Genomic DNA, 22,978 nt, shown 5'->3' on the forward strand with positions numbered 1-22,978 from the left:
GGGTGGAATATTATAGTTACACATGCTAAGGAACACATTTGACCTGTTTCGGATAAGAATATGGGTATACTCATTTTTTACATGGGGAATATGGGTGGAATATTATAGTTACACATGCTAAGAAACATATTTGACCTGTTTTTGATAAGAATATGGCTATAAATATTTTTTTACATGGGGAATATGGGTGGAATATTATAGTTACACATGCTAAGGAACATATTTGACCTGTTTTTGATAAGAATATGGCTATAAATATTTTTTTACATGGGGAATATGGGTGGAATATTATAGTTACACATGCTATATTCCTATCAGAAACAGGTCAAATGTGTCCCTTTGATCATTCTATTCCTCCCATAATCCCTATGTAGAAAAAATATACCAACATTCTTATCAGAAATGGGTCGAATATGTTACTAAGGGTGTGTAACCATGACATTTCACCCATAATCCCCATGTAGAAAAACATTTATAACCATTTTCTTAACAGAAATAGATCAAATATGTTACATGGCACATGCAATCATATCATAGTATCAATAATATCTATGAAAAAAATTAATCATACCCATTTTCTTACCAGAAACAAGTGAAATACATCACTAGCCATGTATAACCATAATATTCCACCCATAATCCCAATGTAGAAAAAAAGATTTTACCCATATTCTTATCAGAAACAGGTCAATTATGTTCCATGGCATGTGTAACCTTGATATTGCGCCCAAAAGCCCCATGTAGAAAATAATTATAGCCATATTCTTAACAGAAACTTGTTAAATAAGGTACTAAACATGTGTAACCATACTATTCCATCCATAATCCCCATATATAAAAATTATTTATAGCCATATTCTTATCAGAAGCAGGTCAAATGTGTTCTTTGGCATTTGTAACCATGATATTCCACCCATAATCCCCATGTAAAAAAATATTTATAGCCACATTCTTATCAGAAACAGGTCAAATGTGTTCCTTAGCATGTGTAACTATAATATTCCACCCATTATCCCCATGTAAAAAAATGAGTACACCCATATTCTTATCAGAAATGGGTCAAATGTGTTCCTTGGCATGTGAAACTATAATATTCCACCCATAATCCCCATGTAAAAAAATATTTATAGCCATATTCTTATCAGAAATGGGTCAAATATGTTCCTTAGCATGTGTAACTATAATATTCCACCCATATTCCCCATGTAAAAAATATTTATAGCCATATTCTTATCAGAAATGGGTCAAATATGTTCCTTAGCATGTGTAACTATAATATTCCACCCATAATCCCCATATAAAAATAATAATACTCCCATATTCCTTTCAGAAAAAGGTCAAATGTGTTCCTTGGCATCTGTAACCATGATATTCAACCCATAATCCCCATGTAAAAATAATAATATTCCCATATTCTTATCAGAAATGGGTCAAATGTGTTCCTTGGCATGATAAACTATAATATTCTACCCATAATCCCCATATAAAAAAATAATACTCCCATATTATTATCAGAAATGGGTCAAATATGTTCCTTAGCATGTATAACTATAATATTCCACCCATATTCCCCATGTAAAATATGAGTATACCCATATTCTTATCCGAAACAGGTCAAATATGTTCCTTAGCATGTGTAACTATAATATTCCACCCATATTCCCCATGTAAAAAAATATTTATAGCCATATTCTTATCAAAAACAGGTCAAATATGTTTCTTAGCATGTGTAACTATAATATTCCACCCATATTCCCCATGTAAAAAATGAGTATACCCATATTCTTATCCGAAACAGGTCAAATATGTTCCTTAGCATGTGTAACTATAATATTCCACCCATAATCCCCATGTAAAAAAATATTTATAGCCATATTCTTATCAAAAACAGGTCAAATATGTTCCTTAGCATGTGTAACTATAATATTCCACCCATATTCCCCATGTAAAAAATATTTATAGCCATATTCTTATCAGAAATGGGTCAAATATGTTCCTTAGCATGTTAAACTATAATATTCCACCCATAATCCCCATAGAAAAATAATAATACTCCCATATTCCTTTCAGAAAAAGGTCAAATGTGTTCCTTGGCATCTGTAACCATGATATTCAACCCATAATCCCCATGTAAAAATAATAATATTCCCATATTCTTATCAGAAATGGGTCAAATGTGTTCCTTGGCATGTTAAACTATAATATTCTACCCATAATCCCCATATAAAAATAATAATACTCCCATATTTTTATCAGAAATGGGTCAAATATGTTCCTTAGCATGTGTAACTACAATATTCCACCCATAATCCCCATGTAAAAATAATAATATTCCCATATTCTTATCAGAAATGGGTCAAATGTGTTCCTTGGCATGTGAAACTATAATATTCCACCCATAATCCCCATATAAAAAAAATAATACTCCCATATTCTTATCAGAAATGGGTCAAATGTGTTCCTTGGCATGTGTAACTATAATATTCCACCCATATTCCCCATGTAAAAAATATTTATAGCCATATTCTTATCAAAAACAGGTCAAATGTGTTCCTTAGCATGTGTAACTATAATATTCCACCCATATTCCCCATGTAAAAAAATAATCATACCCATATTCTTATCAGAAATGGGTCAAATATGTTCCTTAGCATGTTAAACTATAATATTCCACCCATAATCCCCATGTAAAAAAATAATTATACCCATATTCTTATCAGAAATGGGTCAAATATGTTCCTTAGCATGTGCAACTATAATATTCCACCCATAATCCCCATGTAAAAAAATAATTATACCCATATTCGTATCAGAAATGGGTCAAATATGTCCCTTAGCATGTGTAACTATAATATTCCACCCATATTCCCCATGTAAAAAAATAATTATACCCATATTCTTAACAGAAATGGGTCAAATATGTTCCTTAGCATGTGTAACTATAATATTCCACCCATAATCCCCATGTAAAATATGAGTATACCCATATTCTTATCCGAAACAGGTCAAATATGTTCCTTAGCATGTGTAACCATAATATTCCACCCATAATCCCCATGTAAAAAAATAATTATACCCATATTCTTATCAGAAATGGGTCAAATATGTTCCTTAGCATGTGTAACTATAATATTCCACCCATAATCCCCATGTAAAAAAATAATTATACCCATATTCTTATCAGAAATGGGTCAAATGTGTTCCTTGGCATGTGTAACTATAATATTCCACCCATATTCCCCATGTAAAAAAATAATTATACCCATATTCTTAACAGAAATGGGTCAAATATGTTCCTTAGCATGTGTAACTATAATATTCCACCCATAATCCCCATGTAAAAAATAATTGTACCCATATTCTTATCAGAAATGGGTCAAATATGTTCCTTAGCATGTATAACTATAATATTCCACCCATATTCCCCATGTAAAATATGAGTATACCCATATTCTTATCCGAAACAGGTCAAATATGTTCCTTAGCATGTGTAACTATAATATTCCACCCATAATCCCCATGTAAAAAAATAATTATACCCATATTCTTATCAAAAACAGGTTAAATATGTTCCTTAGCATGTGTAACTATAATATTCCACTCATAATCCCCATGTAAAAAAATAATTATACCCATATTCTTATCAGAAATGGGTCAAATGTGTTCCTTGGCATGTGTAACTATAATATTCCACCCATATTCCCCATGTAAAAAATATTTATAGCCATATTCTTATCAAAAACAGGTCAAATGTGTTCTTTAGCATGTGTAACTATAATATTCCACCCATAATCCCCATGTAAAAAAATGAGTATACCCATATTTTTATCCGAAACAGGTCAAATTTGTTCCTTTGCATCTGTAACCATGATATTCAACCCATAATCCCCATGTAAAAATAATAATATTCCCATATTCTTATCAGAAATGGGTCAAATGTGTTCCTTGGCATGTTAAACTATAATATTCTACCCATAATCCCAATGTAAAAATAATAATACTCCCATATTATTATCAGAAATGGGTCAAATATGTTCCTTAGCATGTGTAACTATAATATTCCACCCATATTCCCCATGTAAAAAAATATTTATAGCCATATTCTTATCAAAAACAGGTCAAATATGTTTCTTAGCATGTGTAACTATAATATTCCACCCATATTCCCCATGTAAAAAATGAGTATACCCATATTCTTATCCGAAACAGGTCAAATATGTTCCTTAGCATGTGTAACTATAATATTCCACCCATAATCCCCATGTAAAAAAATATTTATAGCCATATTCTTATCAAAAACAGGTCAAATATGTTCCTTAGCATGTGTAACTATAATATTCCACCCATATTCCCCATGTAAAAAATATTTATAGCCATATTCTTATCAGAAATGGGTCAAATATGTTCCTTAGCATGTTAAACTATAATATTCCACCCATAATCCCCATAGAAAAATAATAATACTCCCATATTCCTTTCAGAAAAAGGTCAAATGTGTTCCTTGGCATCTGTAACCATGATATTCAACCCATAATCCCCATGTAAAAATAATAATATTCCCATATTCTTATCAGAAATGGGTCAAATGTGTTCCTTGGCATGTTAAACTATAATATTCTACCCATAATCCCCATATAAAAATAATAATACTCCCATATTTTTATCAGAAATGGGTCAAATATGTTCCTTAGCATGTGTAACTACAATATTCCACCCATAATCCCCATGTAAAAATAATAATATTCCCATATTCTTATCAGAAATGGGTCAAATGTGTTCCTTGGCATGTGAAACTATAATATTCCACCCATAATCCCCATATAAAAAAAATAATACTCCCATATTCTTATCAGAAATGGGTCAAATGTGTTCCTTGGCATGTGTAACTATAATATTCCACCCATATTCCCCATGTAAAAAATATTTATAGCCATATTCTTATCAAAAACAGGTCAAATGTGTTCCTTAGCATGTGTAACTATAATATTCCACCCATATTCCCCATGTAAAAAAATAATCATACCCATATTCTTATCAGAAATGGGTCAAATATGTTCCTTAGCATGTATAACTATAATATTCCACCCATAATCCCCATGTAAAAAAATAATTATACCCATATTCTTATCAGAAATGGGTCAAATATGTTCCTTAGCATGTGCAACTATAATATTCCACCCATAATCCCCATGTAAAAAAATAATTATACCCATATTCGTATCAGAAATGGGTCAAATATGTCCCTTAGCATGTGTAACTATAATATTCCACCCATATTCCCCATGTAAAAAAATAATTATACCCATATTCTTAACAGAAATGGGTCAAATATGTTCCTTAGCATGTGTAACTATAATATTCCACCCATAATCCCCATGTAAAAAAATAATTGTACCCATATTCTTATCAGAAATGGGTCAAATATGTTCCTTAGCATGTATAACTATAATATTCCACCCATATTCCCCATGTAAAATATGAGTATACCCATATTCTTATCCGAAACAGGTCAAATATGTTCCTTAGCATGTGTAACCATAATATTCCACCCATAATCCCCATGTAAAAAAATAATTATACCCATATTCTTATCAGAAATGGGTCAAATATGTTCCTTAGCATGTGTAACTATAATATTCCACCCATAATCCCCATGTAAAAAAATAATTATACCCATATTCTTATCAGAAATGGGTCAAATGTGTTCCTTGGCATGTGTAACTATAATATTCCACCCATATTCCCCATGTAAAAAAATAATTATACCCATATTCTTAACAGAAATGGGTCAAATATGTTCCTTAGCATGTGTAACTATAATATTCCACCCATAATCCCCATGTAAAAAATAATTGTACCCATATTCTTATCAGAAATGGGTCAAATATGTTCCTTAGCATGTATAACTATAATATTCCACCCATATTCCCCATGTAAAATATGAGTATACCCATATTCTTATCCGAAACAGGTCAAATATGTTCCTTAGCATGTGTAACTATAATATTCCACCCATAATCCCCATGTAAAAAAATAATTATACCCATATTCTTATCAAAAACAGGTTAAATATGTTCCTTAGCATGTGTAACTATAATATTCCACTCATAATCCCCATGTAAAAAAATAATTATACCCATATTCTTATCAGAAATGGGTCAAATGTGTTCCTTGGCATGTGTAACTATAATATTCCACCCATATTCCCCATGTAAAAAATATTTATAGCCATATTCTTATCAAAAACAGGTCAAATGTGTTCTTTAGCATGTGTAACTATAATATTCCACCCATAATCCCCATGTAAAAAAATATTTATAGCCATATTCTTATCAGAAACAGGTCAAATATGTTCCTTAGCATGTGTAACTATAATATTCCACCCATAATCCCCATGTAAAAATAATATATATTCCCATATTGTGCCAATCAAAACAGGTAAAATATGGTGTTTGCACATACATGTACCATATAATATCAATATGTTGATTACTTAAAATGTTTCTATTATTTCTATATAATTTACCGTATTTGCTCGATTATAAGACGAGGTTTTTTCCAGAGCAAATGCTCTGAAAAATACCCCTCGTCTTATAATCAGGGTCGTCTTATAATCAGACCTCAAATAGGTCTGATTATGAGACTAAGATCCAGATCCCCCGCAGCGATGCAGAGGACCTGGATCTTCCTGTGTTAACCCCCCCCCCAACTTACCGGTGCTTCTGAGTCCCCGGTGCTTAGTCCGGGCTGCGTGTAGAGCTCTACACGATACAATCGCGTAGAGCTCTACACGCTTCCCGGACTAAGCACTGGGGACCCAGATGCAGGGGACCTGGATCCTCCTGTGTTAACCCCCGACCCAACTTACCGGTGCATCTGAGTCCCCGGTGCTTAGTCCGGGCTGCATGTAGAGCTCTACGCGATATAATCGCGTAGAGCTCTACACGATACAATCGCGTAGAGCTCTACACGCTGCCCGGACTAAGCACCGGGGACTCAGAAGCACCGGTAAGTTGGAGGGGGGGGGGCATAACACAGGAGGATGCAGGGGACCTGCATCCTTCTGTGTTATGCCCCCTCCAACTTACCGGTGCTTCTGAGTCCCCGGTGCTTAGTCCGGGCAGCGTGTAGAGCTCTACGCGATTGTATCGTGTAGAGCTCTACGCGATTATATCGCGTGGAGCTCTACATGCTGCCCGGACTAAGCACCGGGGGCTCAGATGCAGGGGACCTGGATCCTCCTGTGTTATGCGCCCCCCCAACTCAGAAGCACCGGTAAGTTTGGAAGAGGGAGGGGGAGTGTTAAATGGGGGGTGTAAGGCATTTCTGGAGGCAGAGTGCTCTGTGAAATGCTTTTTAACCCCTTTAATGCCACTCTGCCTCCTGAAATGCCTTAAACCTCCCTATATGCCATAATATGCCTTTTAATCCTCTAAGTGCCAGAGTGGCATATAGGGTTAAAAGGCATATCATGGGGCACAGTGGCATATAGGGTTAAAAGGCATATTATGGGGCACTGTGGCATTTAGAGGGTTAAAAGGCATATCATGGGGCACAGTGGCATATAGGGGGTATAAGGCACTTCTGGGGCAGATGTGCATAACTAGGAGGCAGGTTGGAAAATAGAAGGAAATAAAACCAAAATATTTTTCTCAAGCATAGCTTTTATTAAAAAAAGTGTTTAAATGAATTAAAATTTACTGGTAAAACTTTTTTCCTATAGGGTCGTCTTATATTCAGGCTTTTTCTTTTTTTCCTAAATTAATATTAAGATTTGGGGGGTCGTCTTATAATCAGGGTCGTCTTATAATCGAGCAAATACGGTACCATGATTCCGTTATAAAACTGCATATATTTCAGCAAGTAAATAGTTAAACATTTGCAGCTTCTTTTTGCAATGTATTCGTTGCAACTTAGTATCAAGAACTACCAAAAAGAACATACTTTGATTTACCATGAGTGTAAAAAGTATACTGACACCTATTGATAGTACTGAACATTGCAGCCAATCATCCCATCATCCCATCATCCCCAATATGCTGTTTAGTACGTCCCCAAACTCAAGCACCCAGGAGACGGCAAGCTGTTTGGCATTCAGGTTCTTCTCAGCACATTAGGAAATCCTTCCTTGTAATTGAATACTCTCCTACATACCCCCAGCTAGCCATCCTAACCTTTCCACCCCCCCCCAACCATCCTTTCCACACCCCCATACTAGAGAGGCTACTCACCCGGCTGCTAGGTAAATCAGCCTGCCCTAGTAAAGCCACATATTAACTGATTCCCCAGCATCGTTGACCCCACCCTCACCAGCACTGACCCCAGCAAGTGTGTGCTCAGTAAGGAGTAAGCGCCTCTCCATGTTATGAATGCCCCCTCAGTGTTCCCAGTTGCCCGCTTAGATCCATCTTAGATTCCAAGTAGGCCACCTGCTCACACCTTCCATTGCAATGCGGCACCAGCTCCAGGAGCGCATCCCTGTGGCAAGATGTGCACAGAATAGCATTTCTCAAAACTCCCCCATCCTTTCTTCCTGTCTTTCAACTCCTTCTTGGCAATTAACTGCTCACTCACCAATTTTCACTCAGGATTCTGATTCGCTCTTAATTCGCCTTGCAGTTATGTTTAAATAAACTACTTGCTGTTGAGGATTCACAATGTAAAATGCTAATTATTAATAGAGTCCCTAAGTCCAATCATATTTTTCTTCTCAGTACATAAGGTCTGCAAGCATTTCACCCTGTACTGCTGATAAAGTTGATTGAACAAAAAAAAAAGGAAAGGCGGAGACTGCAGAGTGTGACAGGTCGGCATTACCTCCGGAAACCAGTAGCCAAGGAAGTGAAAGGGAAGTGGGGTACCGTGTACAACATTCCGCCTGTCGTAGCGACACAGGCATGTCCGAGCCCGGGTCCCCGCCTCTACCCCCGATACCCGCCGCCTGAGAGCGGGAGCCCGGGGACTGGCCGAGAGAAGAGGGGCCACCCCCTCAGGTGAGTGGTAGTTTGTTTAAGGCAGTGCCATGAAAGAGAGGGCCAGACCCAATGCCAGGGTGAAGAGAGGCTGGCACTGCCGGGGTGCATCACCCAGGAGGCAGTGGTGCAGCGGGGTAAACTCGTTTTTGTTCGTCCCAGGAAAAAAACGGGACAGGTCATCGGTGCAAAGAGGAGCATATTATCCCGAGCACGGTACGGAGGAAATCAGTGGAAGGCCATGCCCAGCGGACACGTAAAGCGCTCTGGGTGTAGAAGAGGCAGATCGGCGAGTGTAGGCCCCAGCTAACTAAAAAGGGTGAAGATCACTGGGGTTAGCGCTGAGGCCATATCTGCCCATAGTTCAGTCCTAGGATAGTCGGTGGGGAGGAATATGGCTACAAAGCATACACAGTACCAGTATGTGAGCCACCTTATCAATGCCAGGAGCTACATGGGATCATCAGCATTAGCAGTGCCATGGAGGACTGTGCCGCGCAGGCTGGGGATTATCAGTGCCGGGTGACAGAAGATCTAATGTATGGCAGGACCATAAAGGAGTAGCAATGATTTGAGTTTCTGAGAAGGTAACCGCAGCTAAGGCTATATGTGGGAACATTGCTGAGCCAGCAACGATTACTAGATTTCTACATCTGGCCCTTCAGATGTTTTGGTATGTTCTGTATCTTTGTTGGTGGATCCCTGCCTGGCTCACTAACCACTAAGCTAGTTCCTACCTTCTACAGAAACGTGGCCAGCATTATGTGAAGGGGCTGGAAAGCCTTGGTACTGCACCCTTCATAGAAGAGTCAGGTTTTGGGTCAATACATTGACTTTAATTTTATTTTGCGATTGGCACACAGAGCAGATCATGTCTATTTGATATACTATGCAAAAAATGATACTGTAAAATTCAGTGTATGTCTAAAGTAAATAATGAATTATTATTGACCTGAAAAGTCTGTATCGCTAAATTGTGCTGTTTATATTCTTGCTACCCTTTGTTTAACCCGAATGGCACAATCGTTACCACCGAAGGCAAAGACTTTAGAGAGATTATCTTGTGTGAGGACACATACAACGGCAGTGTTCTCTACACAGATGTCTTCATTCCAAGGTTAGAACGGAGACTTTTTTTCTTATGCACCATCAGTCAGGAAATCAAGAACTAAGCATTTTAATGGCGATCTGCTACTAGACTTAATATGTCTGTCATTTAAATTTGTGTATCGCGGTGCTGCTCTGAAAACATTGAGGGTTATCCATAAAAAGGTTTTATTGGGAAGTGGTGTTATCTCCACGGCCGCTAACGGAAGGATCCAATCGGCTGGCTTTATTTTTTTTTTTTAAATTTCCTTATATTGCTTAGCCTGACACTTTGTCAGAGTACCCCAAGTTTGCTGAGTGTGACAGAATACCCAATATTTATGCATTGGGTGTTTTGTTTTTTTAGGTCTTTTATGCTTTTTAAGTTGTTTGCTCCTTTTGTATAATTCTTGTGCTATGCGTATTTGCAGGTTCTGACCAAACCTTAAGATTGAGCAGCCCCTCCTGTAGCACGGGTACCTCTTGCACTGAATTATTGCTTTGTTTTGTTTAAGTGGAACAACACCTTTAACCTGTTCACACCCCTTAGGACATATATATTATCCTAATATAGGGTAATATGTAAAGCAAAGATGTGCTCTCTTGAACATATAAAAATATGTACAATACTCAGAGGTCTCATAAGAACGTGGGATGTTACTGTAATTGGGATGTTGCTGAACATAAATTGGGTCATTGTTCTGCTGCCGCTGTTACAGTATAGGAGACATTTTAAGCAAAAATTTTTTTTATCTATTATGCCAAACCCTGGTGCTTAGGTTTTGGAGAAGCCCCGGTCTGTCCCAAATGGGGTTAATAATGAATGTATAATCAGAATCATTTGTGTTGGTAAACAGATAACATCATTTATGTGTGTGCTGTCTGAAGCTGATGAATGATTTAACTATCTCGGTGCAAGTAATTGCTGGAAGCTGTAAACCGGTCACATCAGATATTGGGGATTATATTATATGAGGGACTACATTTGTTTTGTGACAAGAGGACAACGTTTGATGGTTACATGTTTGGCAAATGGGCAGAAGCAAAGCTTCTCAGCACGTCTAAGCAAATTGTTCCGAGTGGGATAGTTACAAGGTTACCCTAACAGCACACATGTTGGGCATGATGTACGCGGTAACTGTACAAAGCTACGTCTGCTTCTTCACATCTGTCGTACATTTACAATGCAAAGTACATTGTTTTTATAAACTTGGATTCTATTTTACATCTGGTGACCACTTAGCTGTATAATGCCTATTTTTACCCCTCCTTTTCTTTGTTACCCACATGATCCCTCGTAGAATGTTAACTCACAAACTGCCCCCGTTCTTGGCAGAAACTATGTATGAAAGTGCAAGCTCACAGACACGGTCCTCAACTGTTGTATGACTACAGTTAACCCCCCATATTTAAAGTGTACAGCCCTGTCGAATAGGTTGGTGCTTAATAAACAAAGAATAGTAATAATTGCAGGTATTTATAAAATCAGGTATATATTGTGTTTCAGAAGAATTGTGGTCCTGTCTCTGTTTGGAGCCTGAGGCTCAGGAGGTGTAGTAGGTAGCAGGTTATATCATCTGCACGGGCAATAAATATGAGAGGCTTGGTGTTACAGAGAGACTGAAGAAAGTGGATAGTCTGCGTCTGAATATTAACGTGAGAATTCTTGGTGAGTGCAGCAAACTGCCCATGTGTTGGCCAGATTTGTTAATACAGAAGGGACACTTCACGGTGCCTTATGTGAGTTGGCGTCTTGGCTGAACAGTCTGTACTGCAGCTTAAGGCGGATGTGAACAAGGTACTGACACCCGTGTTAGCAAACCATTGTTCACAATCTGTGCCAACGGCTTAGTAAATATAAAGATGAATTGGAACATCCTGCTGAATGATCAGATGGTGGTTGGCTGGGGTATAAAACTCGTATATGAAGAAGTGTAGACGCTGAGGGTGTTGTCTTAACGTTTGAATGGATTTTTCCTTTATGTTCGTTCTGTTAAAAGATGAGTCATAAAGTAAATGGAAATATTCTGTTGAGTGTTCTGGGTGTGTAAAGGGACAGTTACCGGGCACCACTGGCTTCCGTTCCACACTGAGCTGCGTTGTGACTGTGTGAAGCGATTCTCAGACACCTGGCACTGATCAAGAGCAACCGAGGAGCAGATCTTCTAAGTGAAACATTGCTGGGATTGAAGAGAAATTAGAATCGGGAAAGCAATATTGATATTGGTCTTTTTTAAATAGTTTGTACAGTTGCCATGTTTTTTTTAATTGGTTAGACATATCTCTTTCCTGGTATGTATAGACTGCTCCCTTATGATTTCCCTGTTATCTTTCACACCTTGTGATAGTCAAACACCTTCATGTAATAGACAATGAGGTTTCAGGCCATGTGATTGGATGACTACATCTTGGACAATGTAGAGGTGGGGAGGAAAAATTAGCAATCTCCGATTATGTATTGGTTTCTGTTTAAATGCAGTATTTCTTTCTGTATTAAGCAAAAGGTCATTAGGAGATAAAGTAAATGCAACCCTTCTAACATGATTGCGTGTGTGGCACAGAGTTTTCTAGATGCTCTTTTATACAGAATAACCTTTTTATATAATTTTCCAACTGATTCTAGGAAGCGACAAAGCCATCAGTGTGTAAAAAGTGATGTTTCAGAAATAGCGAAGTCTTTATACCAAGTCTCCCAGCCTCCCCGTGGCCTGCAGCACTTTTCCAAAGGAAGCGCTCTGTGGAACTGCTAAGCAGGGGTGAGCCTGGGGTTACTGGTGCCCAACACTCACTCACACTAACACCATACATTAACATACACTCTCCCTCTACTCCCTCTTTAGTGCCGAAATCCCAATGAGTATGAGTTTACACAGGCATTTAAAGTGGATTCGGTTGAAATGGACAATCCACATCCAAACATGCTGTAATATGCATTCTTCATTAGGATCCATCCTTTTAGTATGTAGGGAATTGAGGCGCATATCATTCTTGTGGACAGTCTGATTAATTTATGAATTGGTGCAATGGCTTTTTATTGGTACCCAAAGGGAGAAGCTCCATTACTAGATTAATACTATGAATGATAACATCAGTTTAATTTACTACCTTTTGTTAATTTACCTGCCCTGAAGAAACGCAGCATAGGATACGCTTCATGGAAAAAGTCCGCTCCTGATTAATTTACTAATTTGTGGTACAGACACCAGCAGCTGTCCTAGATTTACAGGATTTACTGACCTTGGAAATACTATACAAGAAGGTAATTTAACTTCTTCCTTTTCTATTTTAATTAGACACAATTCTAGGTCAGGAATAACAATTCTTCTTGTAGACATGTGACAAGAAGAAACCAATTGGTACTTAATATAATGATAAAATATGCAGCATATATTTCTTGTATAAGAAAGAGAACGAAAAACTTTCAGGAAATGTCAAATATTCTGGTACAATCTTTAGTTGAGGAAAGCATAATACTTTGCGTTTGGTGGTTTTGCTGCTGTATATTACAATGATTTTCTCTTCTGTAAACAGAAGGATCAAATGTGTAGCGTTATGGATGAGCATGTACTCAATGATCTGCCAGTTCATTTACAAAGTAACAAAGCGGTTGGTAGATGTTGCTAGACAGATTGAGCTAGTAGGGCATTGAAGAAATCCCAAGGTGAGGAGTTAAAGACCCTGACTACTAGGGATTGAGAGTTTGTGGGACTTTGAAAGAAAGTTGCAGGGCTGAGGTCCCACTTGTGAGCTTACAATATAGGGAGTAGTAGTAATAAGTAGGGGTAAGTAGTTGGAGAATGTATAAATAAACATAGTGGCGGTGTCTTAGAGCATTTGCCAAGATGGTGTATTTGACACAGAAATCAGGAGAATATCATTGTATCAGAGAAGTTGTTTATTGTCCTGCCCATGGAGAACTGGAATAGTTAATAGTGGAATAGGATCGAAGAAAAGGTTTGTGCCTTGGCCTATTATATTTTGCATTCTTATGAGACCTCTCTCAGTATTGTGCATTAGAACCTCTGCTTGCTCATCTCTTAATTCACAAGAATAATTATATGTTCACGTTTGTGCTGGAGGTTTTGTCATGTCCTATATGTGTATTCAAAGCAATTGGGTAACTCATCAATAGTGTCCAAAGAGGACTATAAATTGTAGGAGAGACTTATGAGTATCTCTACACCACAGCTACATGGTAAACAATACAGAGATATTAGGATTAGCAAGGACTTGATAAGCATCACATACATCCCTTAATACTTAATATCGATCACTCGTGGAACTGCCATTGTTGGCTTCCAAAATAAAGTTCTGCCAGGATATGGCTGGTTACACATCAGTAGAATGTAGATTCTCATCATGTTAAGGTAGTTCTATGTCAAGAGTAATTTTGTTTCATGGAAGCACGCTTTTATTTAGATATGTCCAAATATGAGGCCATTCAATAACCATACATCAGTTTTCAGCTCATAATATGCATAACTCTGTTTTTGGTTTTAATCGTATAATCATTTACTCTCGGCGTATTCTGTATTTTCTTATGCAGTCCACTGACCAATATATTAGTAAATAATTTAAGGACTGGTTCCTCTGTGGTTTGGAGGGCCAGTGTCTAGGGGTTAGAAAAAGATGTTTAGATAAACCGTGGTGAGTTGAGTTATTGGTTTGATTTTTAGCTCTTAACTTTCACTTTTCATTTACTTTGGCAGTGTCTTCACATCACCATGATGCTTTACCTACATCCTCTGGAGAACCTGAAGTCCTACATTAGCAGTCGCCCACCTTTGGTTGTGTTCATGGTCAGTGTTAGTGGGATGGCCATAGCCTTCCTGACACTTGGTTACTTCTTCAAAATGAAAGAAATCAAATCGCCTGAGATGACTGAGGTATGATATGTCCTACATACTGTGTGGGAGTCATTGAGAATGTGTAGCTTACATGACCTAGTGGCTCAACTAGCTTTACCTGTTTAGGTATAACAGGTTAGTTGAACACCAACGCACATCTGAGGAAAATGAATATCTTTCAGTATGTTAGAAGGAACACATTTTTTTAAAATTGCTTTCATTATAATACATGCACTTTCAAAAAAATCCATCTGTAAAAAAAGGGGGAGCAATCAGACATTAAATGGGGTATAGTGATAGTGATGGGGTAACAATGCCTTCACTATGTTTCACAGATGCTTCTGATGCTGAGCCATTCCTTCCCTTTATACCTTTCCCCTCCCATCATTGTGGTATAGGTTTGTCTTGGTTTCATCTTTCCAATGAATTTTTTCCAGAACTGGGCAGACCATTTTATAGGTTTTGTGGGAAAGCATAATCTGGCCTTCGCCTTCTTGAGTAAATACCTTCTTTTTTTTGTGAATCAAAGTTTTTATTGTTTTTAAAGTTTTATAACACAAAGTGAAAAGGAGAAACAAAAACACAATGGGGAAGGAGAGGAAGACAAAAATGGACAGCGCATGGTAACAGAAGTACATTGCGGGACCCTGACGCAGCAGGGCAAGTTACATCGACACATCCACAAACAGTAGAATTGCATTAGGAAAAAGAGACCCCAACAACGGAATCCCATTCCCCCAGCTCAATTATAGCAACAGCAGTCGGGTGGAGGGGTCCATTAAGTATTGGGACCAGTAGAACCAGGTCCGCCTATGTCGCTCACCCTGTCTATCAGAGCGGGCCACCAACTCCTCCAGAGCCCGCGCTCTCTCCACTCTTAGTATCCATTCCGTAAACGAGGGTGGGGTGACAGTAGCTCAATGCAAGGGAATCAAGGCTTTAGCCTCGTCCAGTAAGTGTCTGAGCACAGACTTTTTATACACTGTTACAGGCAGGGTGGTATGATGGAGCAAGTAACTGGCAGGGTCAAAAGGAGGCGGAGAGTCAGTGAAATGCGGAAGGACGGCTTGGATAGCTCTCCGAAAAGGAACAAGAAGGGAACAGTCCCACCAAATATGTAGAATCGACCCCACCGACAACCCACATCTCCAACACAACTCCGGAGTAAATACTTTTATGAGGTCTTCTCTTAATTCGCTTTCCCCTGGAGAGTGCTCTTGACATGATTAGATGTTGTGAAGGGGGTTTTCGTCACCAAATAAATAATTCTGACATTGTCCACTAAAGCTCACCTATGCGTTCCTTTTTTCCAGAATGTGCCAATTGTTGATTTAGCCACTCCAAGTGTTTCTGCCGTCCCTGAAGGGTTTATTTTGGTTTTCAGTTTATTAATGGCTTACTTTACTTCTGTTCACAGTTCTTTAGACCACATGTTTAGAGCTGATAGCAACAGCTTACAAATATAAATTGCACGTTTTGATTCAAGTCCGGACGTTTTAACTGCTTAATAAGAGCTACTTGGACAATTGACTGATTACTTGTAAGCCCCTGAAAAATGGCGGGAACTGTGCATGAAAACTGCTATAATTCCTAAACCATTCACCAGTTTTGATGTAAATATCTTCAAATAAAGCTGAAAGTCTGCACTTGATTGCTCACTTTAAATCCATTGGGACAGCATACTAAAAGATCATTACAATGGTGTTGTCCAAATATTTATGGACTTAATTGTGTGCTTTATGACGCAAAAATGTTGTGAACATGAAAGGCCTCCAAATGACAGAAAAAAAACATAGATTGGAATCTACAGATGTAAAAGTGAATAAATGGTTTTTAAAAAGTACTTATTCATACAAATGGGTCTGAACATGTAGTGTATTGTGCTATCAAAAGCATATTGCATGTAAGGTGTATATATGTAGATGGATATCCCCCCACCAATACTATATATTATGAGTATTCAATGCATTGCTCTCTTCTTCCCATGCAGGACTGGAACACATTCCTCTTGAAGTTTAATAACCTGGACTTGTGTATATCGGAGAATGAAACCTTAAAGCATCTTCTCAATGATACTACCCCACCTGAGAGCACAGCGACAACTGGCCAAGCAAGGTCGTCCACTCAGACCCCGCAGGCTCTAGATGATTCTGGGCCCATAAATATCTCGGTGGCAGTTACATTGACTTTGGATCCATTAAAGCCCTTTGGAGGTTATTCTCGTAACATCACACATCTGAGCTCCACAATCTTTGGCCACCAAATTGGGCTTTCAGGTATACATAAGCTGATCGTGTGTGTGTGTGTGTGTGTGTGTGTGTAAGCAATGTTTTTGACTGAAATGTTTTCTATCGTGAAGATTTTAAAAACCTTTAGGTTAGATCTAGAACCACCTATCTTCAATGTTCTTGATCAGGCTTCCGCTTTTAGAAAAGTGCCTAAAATCTACATTAGATATCTCAGGGTCCCTTTTTCCAAAACATCTTTACTTGTTGGGTTCTCTGGGATTGTTGTAAATGATCTTCTCAACCAGGCCTATATAAAATATTTGCTTCCTAATACATGACAATACAGTACACACAAGAATGTACTCTTAACCCCTTAATGACAAAGCCCGTACATGTACGGGCTCAAAATGCATTGTTTTCAATGGGTTTATGGGCCATCCATCGTCCTTAAGGGTTAAATACTTTATAATTGTTTGTTACATTGGCAATGGTTCTGTTAACCAGACAAACTTATTTTTCTGTGTGGGAATATTTCCTTTCTCCCTGCCTCTTTTTATTGATTTTAGTACAATATACATGTGCCAGTATAGTAGTCTTTTGCTTATTAATGTGTCCATTAAACTGGAAAGTCAAAGCCTTGTATTGACCATCTCTAGAATATAGTTCAGTGCCCCCCCTAGTGACATTTAATGTTATAACATTGATTCAGTAACTGGAAAATCAAACACAGAAAAAATACAAGTAATTATTTTTTTTTTTCCATGTCTTTATAATTGATTTTATATTCTACAATATTTTGTTTTCCCCTTTAAGGCAGAGATTCCCACGAGGAAATGAATGTTACCTTTACACTGCCAACTGCTTGGAACTCTGATGATTGTATCCTCCACGGACACTGCGAACAGGTGGTGTTTACCACGTGCATGACAGTGACCGCCATGAGCAGTGTCTTTCCAGTTACACTGTAAGCAGATTGTGAACGCAATAAAGATTAGTGTGAAGGGCATCGTCCGGTCTCCACTGGGAAAGAAATTCAGCTTAAATGTCTGTTTTCCTCTTGTTTTAGTCAGCCTCCTCACTGTGTTCCCGAGACATACAGTAATGCCACTTTGTGGTACAAAATCTTCACCACCGCTCGTGACTCCAGGACAAAGTATGCTCAAGACTATAACCCTTTCTGGTGTTATAAGGGCGCTATTGGAAAGGTGTACCATGCTTTAAACCCTAAACTAACCGTTATGATTCCAGAGGTGAGTTTGTAATTGTACAGCTTTCCTCCACTGTAAATAATCTGACTTTACAAAAATTAGACACCTCACATTTTCTCTGCTTGACACTAATGTATCTCCTTTTCATCATTATCAATTTTTTTATGTTTCTTTACATTTAAAGAATCACAGAAAATGTTTTAAACTGCATGCCATTCCTTACCTATTATAGTGAGATAGGTAGGTGATGGCTTTTCAACTTAAGCTCATGATTAAGTTTTTGGTTTTATTTCCATGAATGGGAGGGGGGGTGAACACCCTGTGAAAGCTCAATGTATTTTTAACAAACTCTGCCTTCATATTTCCTCTCTCCACATATCTGGCTTATTTTTTGCAGCAATTTATTACCATTCCCACTAAGCTTATGGAATCTTATTTTATTTATTTTTTATTTTGTCATTATAGGATGATCGCTCACTGATAAATCTGCATCTGATAGACACAAGTTACTTCCTGTTTGTGATGGTTATCACCATGTTCTGCTATGCTGTGATCAAAGGGAGACCAAGCAAGCAAAGACAAAGCAACTCAGATTTTTTCCCTGAAAAGGTTAGAAACTGAAGCTCTACAGAAACCAAAATTAGTTTAGTTTTTTAAAACCTTAAACACAAATTGCACCTGTTGCCCATACAAAGAAGGAAGTCTGTTCTAAAAAGATATTGCCTCCTAGTGTGGATGTTTCAGCATTTCCTTAGTATTGATTAATTCGAAAATATCATCTCACTAAAGGTCGTTTTTGAGGTTAAATTGCATATTTTCATCTGAATCCTCTAACTTTAATCCAATCAGATGGCACTTTAACTTAGAACCTCAGAGTATACATTTTAAGTCCAATGAACTGTAACACAATTTGGTACATCCTGTGTAAAGTTGAAGTTGCTTGCAAAGTAGTACATTAATAAGCAAGCAATCTAGTTTGCATCCTAAGGTTTATCTGTTAGTGACCAGTCTCAATAGTCTTAACTAAAGGGGGAGTTTGCAGGAGAGTGGTAATGTGACTGACCAGCTGTACATTACAGGCTAGTGAGGTTAGCACTGTATAATGCATGGATTTCTTGAAAGTGACCTCACAGATTGAAGTGTGTGCGTTCTGCAGAGCTAGCTCAGCCCTTAATTTATACTGTAATCCATCTCCTCAAATATAGGCTTACATGCCTCTTAATAAAAGGATTGCTCATATGTCTCAATTGATTTTTAGAATGTCTTTTATATCCCCAGATGTTATGTATTTATGTGGATTTTAAAAAAACAAATACAACTATACAGAATGTAAAGATGGAAAAAAAAATAAAAAAATCAGAAATTGTTATATTCAAACCTTTGTTTCATAATGGTTTCTTTGATAGTCCCTTTTATGCTTGTCTGTCTAGCCAAATGTATCTTATATGATATTTGCTTTGTTTCTCTCTCTTACTTTCTGCAGGTGGCTTTGTCTGACGCATAACCATCTCGCCTCCATCACTATGAATAGATGCAAATGGAGTCATAGCCTGTTGACCCCACCAAGTGAATGTGTCCTGAGTCCTTCTTATGAGGAGGGAGGAATACATAACCTTGCAATGTTGGTTTGGTCCAACCAAAGACATTTCAAGTGCCTGTAATTGATTTGTACATATTTATAAAAAGGTGCACTTATAGAGGCTTGGTGCACATTTTCACCCCTCATGTCTGTGGACTAGCCAACTCTTTTTTTTTGTTTAGATATGTCTAGTGGCTAGCATACTCAAGATGAAACCTATGTCTTTCCCCCAGTGTGTTGAGCAGCTGCACTTTTCTGTACCTAGTAAGAATAAACCTATCCTCTTGCTTGAAGAGTAAACTGCTGGAAAAGGAAGCGTCATCTGTCTTGGAAGTAAAAGAAAAATGATTTTTCTCCAAATCTATTTAGCCACAGTCACACTGTGAAATGAAGTAAAAACAATACATCTGAAAAAATGGGATTATTGGTAAGGCTATATGTTTTTCACGTGCTTGGTTTAAATACATGACACACAAAAAATATAACCTCTAACTTTTTGTTTTTAGTTCAGATGGGTAAGATAATGCAGATTGAGTCGCACTTAACGATTAGGTAGTCAGCTCCTAGAAATGAATCATAGAGGCGGTAAGAGGTAAGCTTTTGCTATAAAGCTTACTGTATGCAGACTATATACACTGGCAACAATAGCAATGTAGTTACACGTACCACACAGATTAAAAAATAGAAACTCAATATATCTGGTGTTTTCATTTTCATTAGGACTTCAATGTTTTTCAGTAATCACTGCTGCAGGGACACATGCAGTGTGGTTACAGTAAGTATTAGGTTTGTGTTAGACAACCAGTCCTAGAAAGTACAATGCCAAGTAAAATATAGTGAACGCTTTCTGTGTGTATATGTGGCGCAAGAGACACTTTTTGTGATTTTTTGTTTGCTGGATAATGCACCAAAAGTCTGAAGTGGAGATGGGGCACCATTTAGCTTTTAACCAAGTTTTTGCTTTGAAAACATTTATTATACCATTATTTTGCAGATTTTAAAGTTTTAATTGAATCCATGTAATGACAAATCACAATGTCTTCTGATTAGTTTTACAGCGTTTGGTTTGTTTTGTTTACTGAATATGGAATTATGGAAAACGTGGCTGTATGGAATGCTTTTTGGCTTTATGAATAAAGCTTTTCCCATTACTGTGACTACTGTACAATATCTAGTAATTGTATCTCTACCTAGAATTTTTACAGTCTGGGATAACCATATAGTGCTAGAAGCAATGGAAGTGTGCGCCAGCCATTGTAGTTGAAAGCACTAGGTGTGTGGCATCATGTTATGTCCAAAAAAAGCCCTCCCAGCCAAATGTCTTAAAGGCTTCTAAGTGATATGACAAAAATGTAAAATTGGCAGTTTTCTAATTCCAGATTAAGTATACATTTTGAAATCTTAAAAAAATATACCCAAAAAAGTATATAATAAATGAGTGACCCGTGTCACCCACCCTTGTAATCTTGGGTCCAAAGTAGGAATTTAAATTTTCTTACTTTAGCCACCTATTTTATCATTGGCAAGAGATGCATCTTCTGTCATTTTGCCCATGTCCCTCTTCAGAGCTGAGACCAAGTCTACACTTTTTGGATGCTGGGCAGTGAGTTCCTATGTTTCTGGACAGAGCTAGACCATGGTGGAGAGACAAACCTACTGATTGCTTTTTATAGAGTCTCTAAAGGTCTGAGTGTAATTACATCCTCTGTTGTAAGATGAAGCTGTTTTGGAAGCCTATGTGGCACCAATAAAGATCTTCTGCCCAGTCTTCTGATGCCTTCCCAGAATTTCTCTGCAAGGCTGCAACCTGGGGTAGACTACATACTTTCTCACCTTGGTTCTTTGCCTTCGGCGGAATTTGACAAAATCCTTCAAGCTACTGTGACGTGGCACCACCCTCCCCTCCCCATTCCTTTTTTTGTTTGTTTTCTAAACTATCTTGTACTACAAGTGATTGCAAGGTTGAGTTCTACTTACAGGAATTCTCACAGCTACCCAACGGTTCCTGGTGCAGGGGCCGTTTAGCATACTTTCTAGGTTCTAGGTCAATCTGACTGCCAGACTTAACATTCACACCCGCTGACTTCACACAAAGCGACATTAACATTTATTTAGAGTTAAGCAATAACATTTAGAGTTTAGCACACTCTCAGGGATGAAGGGTTTAAAATGTAGGGTTTTAATTAAACTGCAAAAGTTTTAGGTAGGTGTGACAAACTGCTGTAAAGTAAGAATGCTTTAAAACATAGACATGTTAATTTTTTTTAATTTTTTTTTAATCATATTTGGTATGACCACCTTTGCCTTCAAAAACACATCCGTTCTTATCTGTACACTTGCACAAACTCAGGGATTTTGTTGCCAAATAGTTTGGTATGATTGTTTAATTATACATCTATGCAAAACAGCTCTGTAGGAGGAATAAAAACATCCAAACTCGCTAATAAGGTAAGTTTGTGGAAGACAGTTTAATGTGAGTAGTCATAGACCATGGCAAGACAGCACAGCAGCAAGACCCAAGGTAGTTTCATACCACATCAGCAAGATCTCTCCTAGGCAGAAATTTCAAGGCAGACAGGGTTTCCAGATGTTCTGTCCAAGTTCTTTACAAGACGCACAAAGTAATAGGCAATATTGAGGATTGTAGATGCAGTGGTCAGCCAAGGAACCCTATTGCAGCAGATGAGACACACATCATGCTTAATTCCTGTGAAGACTTTTGGTTTAAAGGCCCTGAAGTGCAAACAAGGCTTCACGGCTCGACTATTCACAATGATAAAGGAACTGGGGTGCAACAAATGGCAAGAGGGGCTCTGGACTGATGAGGCAAATTGTAAATATTTGTAGCTGAAAGCAGTTTGTTTCCGAAGGGCTGGACAGTGGTACTAGACCCGGTTTTCATGCAACAGTGAAGAATGGTGGAGGTTTCAGGCAAGTTTGGGGATTTCTACAAATGGAGCTGGGCATTTGGTCAAAATGAAAAGTCTCCTCGATGCTGAGGAGTACTGGTAGATCCTTATTCATCGTGCAGTCATCTGGTTCTGATTGGGCCCGAATT

General features: G+C 37.9%; 1 protein-coding gene across 1 annotated transcript; it reads left to right on the forward strand.

Moving 5' to 3' along the window:
• Positions 1 to 14,782: 14,782 nt before the first annotated feature.
• On the forward strand, positions 14,783 to 19,845 carry LOC149289681 (transmembrane protein 248). Its single transcript, XM_089490297.1, has 6 exons — positions 14,783 to 14,944; positions 16,896 to 17,181; positions 17,947 to 18,097; positions 18,200 to 18,383; positions 18,807 to 18,950; positions 19,825 to 19,845. The coding sequence occupies exons 1-6, from the start codon at positions 14,783 to 14,785 to the stop codon at positions 19,843 to 19,845; spliced, it is 948 nt and encodes a 315-aa protein (XP_089346423.1).
• Positions 19,846 to 22,978: the final 3,133 nt, after the last annotated feature.

Source organism: Sceloporus occidentalis, unplaced genomic scaffold (assembly GCF_023333645.1).
Source record: "Sceloporus occidentalis isolate IW3139 unplaced genomic scaffold, rSceOcc1.0.p SCAF_43, whole genome shotgun sequence".
NCBI classification, from domain to species: domain Eukaryota; kingdom Metazoa; phylum Chordata; class Lepidosauria; order Squamata; family Phrynosomatidae; genus Sceloporus; species Sceloporus occidentalis.

What these genes read in the sequence shown, in the direction of transcription:
- LOC149289681 (XM_089490297.1), top strand. Translation starts at nt 14,783, where the DNA reads ATGATGCTTTACCTACATCCTCTGGAGAACCTGAAGTCCTACATTAGC. An exon ending in AGTGTCTTTCCAGTTACACT is followed by an intron (nt 18,098 to 18,199) that starts GTAAGCAGATTG and finishes CTCTTGTTTTAG; the next exon opens with TCAGCCTCCTCACTGTGTTC. An exon ending in CAGATTTTTTCCCTGAAAAG is followed by an intron (nt 18,951 to 19,824) that starts GTTAGAAACTGA and finishes TACTTTCTGCAG; the next exon opens with GTGGCTTTGTCTGACGCATA.